Here is a 9164-nt window from a genome sequence, read left to right as displayed (position 1 = left end):
TTAAAAGACAAAGGCTTCATCGCACCTCTGGAACAACTGGGTTTGTAGGTAGTTTAGCATCAGAATTATTTTTTTTCCTCATGTCATAACGGCGCGGCCACTGAAGGGAGTGACAGAAGGACTAGATCTCCTTTCAGGGCACAGACGCATCCTGGTGGAGGTTTACTTTGTCGCTATAGTGCTTTGACACTATAACCAGCAGGGCTATAAATGTCTGGGCCACCTGTCAAGGCCCTTTAAACTGTAAATAGGGACAGTAGGCTACAGTCTGATCGTTGACCAACTCTAGGATCCTCATCAAGGATCTGCAGATATACATTCAAGACAAAAACACACAGATTTAATTTTGGTTTTGCATTGATTCCAACTCTTATTGCAAGAATAGAGGTGGGTAAATCATTTCCCATATGAAGTATCAATACTTCATATGATGCATGCTCTTGGATCCACAGGGTCAATAGGATTGATCGCAGAAAACCTAAAAACAATACATGTATTTTTTTTAAGGGCAAGCAAATAGCAGCAAACAATAGTTTGGAGCAGGAAAAGGCCTGTGGCTGATTGATCAGCATGGACATGTTCAATCTAAGTTGTTATGTGAACCAATTAAACATCTGACTGAGCTTATAATTAAAAAAAACAAGTTATCTAAGCTTGCTGTTATTTTATTTATAGTATTCATGGTAATTCTTCTCTATATACATGTGTTAATACATGCAGGCAGAGAAATGAAGCAACATACTGCTCTGTGTTATCTGCTTCTTATTTTCATAGATCAGGCTAAATGGCATGTTTTGCTCATGTCTGAACATGTAGTGTGTGAATTCACATCATGTTATTAACAACCAAAACAAAACAATGTGTTTGACAAATTATTTTGTCATATTTAAAACATATTCAGTGTTAGCCTATTGATATTTATATAACATGAGAAGTTACAACAGTAAAACAACATAAAACAACATCAATTAAAGAGGAGGGAAAAAAGAAAAGAAAAAAGTTTAAGACAATATAGGAAAATAAAGCAATGAATAAATACAGTTAAACAGTCAAGATGGGTTACAGTTAAAAGCAGTGACAGTGTAGTGAGATCGGGTCAGTGATGGCCTTATAAACTGTTGTACTGATGGTAAGTTTCCTAATTTTAGGGCCTTTTATAGATTATTCCATGTGTATGGTGCATTATAATAAAACATGTTTTTTCCCAGTTCAGTTCCAGCAAATGAAATATATGAGTTAACAGCCAGTTCTGTGAGTGTGGACCAGTTTTAATGTGGTTTCAGTGTTAGGAGAGATAATAGTACTGTATGGTATGGAGGGAGTAACTGTGACAGTGCTTTAAAAATTAACCAAATATGAATATATGAACTGTTTGTATTATTCTGTTCTATTCGATTCTATTCTATGCTCTTATAATACATCCATGCTCATTGCTCCCACCCCTTATTAGATAACAAAGCCTGTCTGTGTTTCCTGTCAGTCAGCGCCGAGGGGCTTAAAAACCTGCTTAAACCACTTCGTCATGCTAGGCGCTGACGCCATCACTGCGCGCGCGCCCTCCTCCTCCCCTCCTTCTCCTCACCTCAGACCAGACACCCTGCTGCTGCTGCTGCTGCTGCTGTCTGTCCACTCCGCTGTGTTTACCGTCTAATTCAGTGACTTCTCCTCCTCCTCCTTCTTGTTTCACTCCGCTGTCCGGTGGTTGGATCAGACGTCGGTCGTTCGGTCGGTCGCAGTCGTCGGTCGGTTTGTTGCTTCCTTCATCCAACATGGAGCCGGTGGATGTGAGCGAGGAGCGGACTGGCGGCTCTCTGTCGGCGGCGCAGAAGCGAGCGGAGATCCGGAGGAGGAAACTGCTCATGAACTCCGAGGACAGGATGCACAGGATCGTGGGCTTCGCTAAAACCGAGTCTGAAAATAATGGTATGATGATGATGCAATGATGCAATGATGATGATGATGATGATGATGCTGGTCCGAGGTCGTGACTGTCACCTGCTGCTGCTGCTGCTGCTGTCGCCCTTTCAGCTGCACATTACCGTACCTTTGTTCTCAGGCTGTGCTCATTAACGTGACTTGCACGTTCACTTTCACTACAGATGTGTCATAGAGAGGCTCCAAACCCAAACTGCTCCTAAATGGTGACTTTTTGCCCCTGAAATTTAAGACGCTGCAAGTATTTTTTGTCATCTACTACTAACCAGTAAAAAAAAAAAACACAGGTTCAGGGTTCCTACACAAGTATGGAAACTTTGGAAAGTATGGAATTTGATTTTATACATTTTCAGGTCTGGAAAAGTATGGAAAATGGAAACTATTGTATGGAAATATATTTATTTTGACTTTGTCTTATCTGAAGTTATTTGGGTTAACTATTTTGCATGTGCTATTGTACTTAGCTACAATCTTCTGGAAATTATTTGGTGGCATAATGGCATACACATTCAGAATAATGAAAACAAGATAAATTGCATGCTTTTTTATATTATGCACATCTATTTACTTAAATATCACAAATTATTTGAATTTTTTTTACAGAGAAGTCTGGAAATTAGGGTCTGGAAAAAGTATGGAATTTGGACATTTCAAATGAGTAGGAACCCTGCAGGTTAAACATGGAAGGGAAGAATATGGTACATGCCATTACAGGTGTTGGGTTAATGTGTGTGAGGAATGGATCATGAATGAGAAGGAAATATTTGCTTTGCAAGTCATTCATGGTGTGCACCCCTAAATCTTCTGCTCACGCTCCTAAAGTTTTAAAGTAGGGGTCCACTGTGCTCCTAGTAAAACATGTTGGACAGGAGCCCTGGTTATGCATTAGTATATAAGCTACAGTTTATTTTTTCATTGTGGGTGTTGGAGAAGAGTTTGCATCCTCCCCCTGTGTAGTTTGTGTGGTTAAAGATCAATCCCTCTGTGCTTATAGTTGAAAGCTGAGCATCAGATGCCCCCCTTTCTGTCAGATAAACTGCTGGAGACAGTTATCTGCCCTGCACTCTCTTCCCTCCTTTCCCGTCCTAAAGGCGGACTATACAAATCCACACCTTATTCGCTGTCCCTCCATGTTGTCCTTGTCTGTTCTGTTGACACCTCCCTGATGGTGTGGTGTGATTGATAAGTCACAATCCAAGCTTGTGTGGCGCCTAAGATAAACTTTGCAGAACTAAAAACCTGTGCATCCGTCATCATCCCACCAAGTTAAAAAAACAAACAAACTAATTTAACTGTCAGATCTGAACTCAAACCAGACAGAACATGAGAGTTTGAGGGCAATTTGTAGAAGTCAGTTTGAGTGTCAGAGGCATTTCTTTTGTAGACTAAATGATTTGGGAATAATTACCAGAAAGTTATTAGTAGAAGCTGGAATTCAATTACCAGTAGGAGTGGAGGTGCAGTGATGTAGGATACAGCTTCTCTATCCAGGTTCCTTAACGATGAACTATATAAGTCTGGTCTCTCCCCCTCTGTGTCTCTAACCCTCCTCTCCTCCATGTGCATTTGTTTTCATCGAAGCCGGTGAGAAATCAATCCATGGAGCGGTGGATAACGTTATTTATCATCTACCATGTTACCATGTGTATATTTGTGTAGTCTTATCTGTCATGAACAAGAGATTACGGGTTACGGGGCGCGTTACGTTTGTGTGGCGGTGCCGCAGAGACGAGAGCTGGGACACCGGGTCAGAGGCTCTGATCTTACAAGGTTGGTTTTCAGCCAAGATACGCTAGGTGGAAGGCAGAGAGCCTCCATTCTCCCTGGAACAAGTTACAAGTCATTGATTTAACCAACACTAGGACTCTGAAGCTGGGAGCTAAGGGACACATGGAGAAGAGTTAAGGTGGAAATCCTGCAGAGTTCCTCTTTAAGACTCTTTAAGTCATGATGTCACTTAACCAGATGATGTTTCTTTGATCAGTTAACAAACCTCTCCCTCTGTCCTCATCAGGAGCTTCTCGGCGCCCCGCAGAACCTCGTTTCCACCTGGACCTCGACAGAACCGAGCCGTGGTCCTCGTCCCCGTCACAGAGACCGTCTCCCTTCCTGCCGGAGGCCACCGGACACGGCAGCCGCTCCCACAGCGCCACGCCGGAGAGACGGGGCTCGCCGCTGCCGGACTGCAGCGATCTGACCGGATGCTCCCTGGACGACGACATCGCCGGCGTGCGGCAGAGGCCGAGGGGAGAGAGGGCCTCGGACGACATCAGCGGGTCCCCGCGCCGAGGCCTCCAGAAGTACCTGTCCCGCTTTGACGATGCCATGAAACTGCGAGGTCAGCTGGCCAATGAGAAGCCGGCCCAGGACGGGGCGTCCGAGGCAGAGGAGTTCGACCCCTTCAGGGTCTTCAGGCTCATCGGCAGCGTCCTCCTCGCTCTTTTTGTCAGGGTTTTTGTTTGCAAGTATCTGGTGAGTGTTGGCTGAAGACACCGTGTTGCTGTGGTAACTGTGGTTGACTCATCGCTGGTCATTTTAGGTGTTTAGTCACATCACTGGTTTCAGCAGGTTCCTGTTGTTATTATAAAACAAATGACTGTTCACATTCTTTATTATCTCTCACCACAAACCATTAAACCACACATTCAGTGTGTGCAGGTGTTTTGGTTTTAGAGTTATGCATTTTAGAAATGGGTCACTGATCTGTTTTAGTATCAGGTAATAATAATAATGTGTTATTATTATATCAGTATGATATAATGTATGTTGATTTTTCATATTGTTGTAGTGATGTGATGTGTATTCTTTCATTCCAGTCAATATTTGCTCCATTTCTGACCCTTGAACTGGCCTACATGGGTCTCTCCAAATACTTTCCAAAGGTGAGTCTGCACTTATTTCTGATGATCCCTTTCCCGTTGTTTAAAGGAGACATAATATTCTGTCCCTTTTCCACAAATTTAAATAGTTCCCATGTGTCTTAAAGACTCAAAACACTCACTCAGAACAGCCCTGTTCAGGATGGCTGGTTTCAGTCCCTTTAAATGCAAATGAGCCGCTGCTCACCAGGCCCCGCCCCCTCTACAAATTTGATGACTAATGATGTCATTCAGTACGTTTACATGCACAGCTAAGTCGAACTCTGCTCACAGCTCCATTTGAGCGTCTCGTCTGAGTTCTGTCCATGTCCCAGTTTACATGCAACAGCAAAAATAGAATAACTGACTTTGTGCCGCCTCTACTGTTGTGAACCATGCGCACACATGCATTGTCAAGTATCAGCCCAATTAAGGCGAATACATGCAGAAGAAAACCGATTTCCAATCGCACTATCTGGGTGTTTATTTGGAGAAGTCCGGTCTTGGTCGGACTAACGCGTTTACATGCACTTCAGTTGTCCGGTTATAGTCGGATTAAAGCTTCAGTTGGTAACAATTATTCAGTCATATTTGCTGGAACTGTCACTATATTCTGATGGTCAGACATTAAATGAGTAATTTAGGACAAAATCCAACTCCTCTGGCTCCACCTACAGCCTGTAATCGTATTTGCCAAAATCCACCGCGACCGACGATTCTCCACCAGTCAGGTAGAGGGAGCAGGAGGAGCAGCCAATCGCCGCTCCTACACGTCGTGCTATGGATACGGTACATCTTCTGTGGGTGCGTTTATGGCTACTTTGTGTGTGTCTGTGTGTGTGGGGCGCTTGGCAGAGGTTCATAAAGGGACCTGACGGAGTATTGTCTTGAAATTTCCGACCAAGCCGCGGAGTTTACTTTCACTTTCGTCAACTTACCAACTGGAGCTTTAAGCAATAATTTGTTTGTTTTTTTTGTTTTTTCAACTTTCTTTTAAAACGTACTGATTGTATGACAACTGAGGGAACAGCTCATAAAACCACATGGATTTCAATGTCAGGAGCCTGAAAATTACAGATTTTTTTGTCAATTCTTATATGCTTTGGGGGCTGCAAGGCAAACACTTTGTTATTAAAGAGCCTCCAAAAGGAGATATGTCCTCTTTAACATGCATGCAAATTCTTATTGTTTTCAAAAATGTAATCAGGAAGGAAGATAAATAAGAAATACGTTTTCATGGTGGACGATTTAAATTAAAATTTGCTCTATACTTGTGTTGCTCCAGGTAGAGAAGAAGACCCAGACCACTGTGCTCACCGCTGCCCTGCTGCTGTCCGGCATCCCCGCCGAGGTCATCAACCGCTCCATGGACACCTACAGGAGGATGGGCGACGTCTTCGCCGACCTCTGCGTCTACTTCTTCACCTTCATCCTCTCGCACGAGGTCCTACTCTTCTTCGGTTCAGAGACTCCCTGACCCCCCCAGCTGTAAAAACCCAGCCCTCCTTCTGTTTTTTTTTTGGCCCCTCCCCCCTCTGTCCTCCCGTAGCAACAAATGCATGCTCATTAACATCCTCTGACGTGGGTTTGTTGTTGGTTGTTGTTGAGGGTCTGGGAATGAATCCCTTGCTGTATTTATGACAGGTCGTCGTCACTTCGGCGCTTCAGGATTCCACCGAGACGAAGGCCACACACACACACACACACACACACACACACACACACACACACACACACACACACACACACACACGACCAGTGTTTGTTTCAGATCAACGATCAACTTGTGTTTACTCGGGACAGACGCTCAGAAACAGGAGCACGCCTGTGTTTGTATGTGTGAAGAATGTGCAGGTACAGATATTTATTTGTCAAGAAGTGAGTGGACAACAGTCTGATTCCTTTTTAACTGATGAATGGGAAACACTGGAGTCGCTCAAGAGCTGGGCGATATTTCTGAAATGTCATCATAAGGATGCAGGTTACAGTGAAGCTCGTGTTGCCATAAATGCAATTCCACTAAAAAGCTCACAGACATAACATTGAATTATTGCCCAGCCCTGAGTCTCTGTAGATCCTATTTAACTCTAAACGTGGGCGAGGTGTCATATTCTCAACCAGTAACCGCCCAGCTTGGTATTTCCTGGTTTTTACCAGGTGCGTGAGCCCCAACTGTACAAAGAACAACAACTTCTACTTTGGAGGTAAACTCAATGATCTCCCTACTAGTTTACAACACTACGAATGCCTTTCTGTCATGTTAAGTCATTAGCCCTGTGGAGGTTTGGTCCGGGTCCATACTCTTCAATTCGACATAATCTATTTCCTGAGTCGTCTGAAATGAAGATGAGTGAAGAAACCGACCGAGGCTCCTCTTGGCTCCCGTTTTTTTTTGACGATTTACAGGATCAACGCAGAGCAGGAAGGAAGCAGGTGGTTTATTCCTCTTAATTCAGAGTGTCATCATCACCCCTGCTCATCAGCTGCACTGTCTGTATCTGTACTTCACGCTGTAGGCGACCTCCAGCTGCATCGCCAGTAGAGACTGTGGCTGTGAAGCTTTTGAAAAAAATATATAATAAGCTTTTTTTTTTTAACAAGGAACATGAGAAAACACACACATGTTCTCTGAGATTAGTTTCAAGATTCAGATCATTTGATTTCTGGTTTTACTCTCAGGATTCTTATTTAAAACTTTGAATTGTTTTTGTCTTTTCTTTTGTGAATTCTGTGATTAATCTCGGATATCCTTCTCTTATTCCCTTACACACACACACATCAACGAACAAGAGAAAGTCAAACTACAGTTCACAAGGAAGCTCAAAGCTTAAAAAACAGCTGTGAAATCAGCCGCGTATGTTTAAACATAATGAATGGTGATGTAATCGTTGGAGAGACGGCCGTTATATTTTTATTTTATTTTGATCTCAGTGTCATGTTCTGAGAATGAATGGATTGTTATTCTGAGGTCATAACACACGAGGAACAGTTACACACACACATGGGTCTCCAGCCTTGTTAGGAACCTAGTTGGAAAGTTTAAAAAAAAAGATAGTTTGAGTTTAGATCTTTTTTGTGGCATTGCAGAAGCAGGAGATGTCGAATTCTTCACCATATGAAAATGATTTTTAATTGGTGACCTCTCCGTTTCTAACAGGTGGATATGAATCATGAATATTTGTTTTGTTGTGACAGATTTTCTTCCTAGAGTTACATTTTGTTGCGATCTGTCATCCAGCGTTCAGAAGGGTCCACCTACAATTAACCAACTAGGTTTCCTCCTTTTGTTGAAGTCGTGAATGTGGAGCGTATTATTATTTTTTTGCACGTCGCTGAGCTGACAAACGCAGTAAACTTCAAACAGTATATGTACAGTGTGAATCATGGCAATGTGTAGGGTTTTTATTGGAAAGTTCAGTTGGGATTTTGTGCGCTTTTTTGTGTTGAGTAATTCTAGTGACATGTTGTCCTTCTCATCATGCATACTTTATACGCAGTATGTATACTCTACTTCTGTGCTGGTAATGTTCTTGCTGCATACCTTTTAATTTCATCCAAATTAATTTATTAATGTGAATATTATTTTTTTTCATGTAAATTAATTGGTGTGATTTACCTTACGACTTGTCTTGTCTGACCTACTTGATTGTTTTTTTTATAATGTTTACAAAATTACTGTTTTTAATTGCTCTTACAGTGCTTCTTTGAACGTAATGGGCAAATTGTAGTGTTGACATGATGTAAACAGTTTCTGCTTAAAAAATAAATAAATACAATAATCGAACAAATTCAATTCATACCAAATAAATACTACTTGTGTGATATACTGTTTGGACTCTGGTGAGCTTGATTTATTCATTGGGTTATGTAACAGGGACAGTGAACATTTATAAACATCACTTAAGACCTACTTCCTCTTATTTAGGTCATCCTTTAAAAGAGCTGAGGTCATTACTAAAATGATGAGTGAAGAAGTTGAGGTGTCAGGGCCACCACTAGAATTAATTAAAAAAAAAAATTATATACTTTGTATACTTATTATAAATCAAATATCATTCTAACATTCCCCTATATTTGATATTAGATATTTCGTAAATAAATCTTAAAAATATACCAGTATACACAGTGTAGTTAAACAAATATCAACCAACTCTGCACGATCCTAGGGAGGGGAATAATCACCCATTTACCAACATGGGAAAGACCCTCACAAATTATTTATTTATTTTTTTAAATCAGGCCTTGATGTAATGCAGAATAGTTTCGGGTAAGTTACTTTTCAAATATGATTAATTTACTGCAGTGTTTAATCACTTGAGCTGATGGAAATTTAGATAAATAGATTAGTAAATAAAATCTTCATTTAGCTCC

At 41.6% G+C, this 9164-nt stretch overlaps 1 protein-coding gene and 1 long non-coding RNA gene across 3 annotated transcripts; both read left to right on the top strand.

Annotated features, from left to right (window-relative positions):
- Positions 1-1596: 1596 nt before the first annotated feature.
- Positions 1597-6327, top strand: camlg (calcium modulating ligand). Of its 2 annotated transcripts, none has more exons than XM_085797152.1 (4): positions 1597-1923; positions 3950-4407; positions 4752-4821; positions 6083-6327. In XM_085797152.1, exons 1-4 carry the CDS (start codon positions 1770-1772, stop codon positions 6268-6270), a joined length of 870 nt encoding a protein of 289 aa, XP_085653278.1. In that variant the 5' UTR covers positions 1597-1769; the 3' UTR covers positions 6271-6327. The 2 variants fall into 2 exon arrangements, with proteins under 2 accessions (XP_085653278.1, XP_085653277.1); XM_085797151.1 differs by having other exon boundaries at positions 1601-1923; positions 4752-4817; positions 6079-6323.
- A 501-nt stretch (positions 6328-6828) lies between these two features.
- On the top strand, positions 6829-8620 carry LOC146974074 (uncharacterized). The gene is made up of 2 exons (XR_015037587.1): positions 6829-7283; positions 7404-8620. It is a non-coding gene; the product is annotated as an uncharacterized LOC146974074 (long non-coding RNA).
- Positions 8621-9164: the final 544 nt, after the last annotated feature.

The sequence above is a fragment of the Trachurus japonicus genome, chromosome 14 (genome assembly GCF_045865225.1).
Source record: "Trachurus japonicus isolate A0001 chromosome 14, Traja_1.0".
Lineage (NCBI taxonomy): Eukaryota > Metazoa > Chordata > Actinopteri > Carangiformes > Carangidae > Trachurus > Trachurus japonicus.
Note: the sequence above shows the minus strand (reverse complement) of the source record. Positions and strands in the feature narration are given on the sequence as shown.

Coding starts and splice junctions, on each gene's coding strand:
- camlg (XM_085797152.1), top strand. CDS start 1,770: ATGGAGCCGGTGGATGTGAGCGAGGAGCGGACTGGCGGCTCTCTGTCG. Junction 1,924..3,949: donor AACCGAGTCTGAAAATAATG/GTATGATGATGA, acceptor TGTCCTCATCAG/GAGCTTCTCGGCGCCCCGCA. Junction 4,822..6,082: donor CAAATACTTTCCAAAGGTGA/GTCTGCACTTAT, acceptor TGCTCCAGGTAG/AGAAGAAGACCCAGACCACT.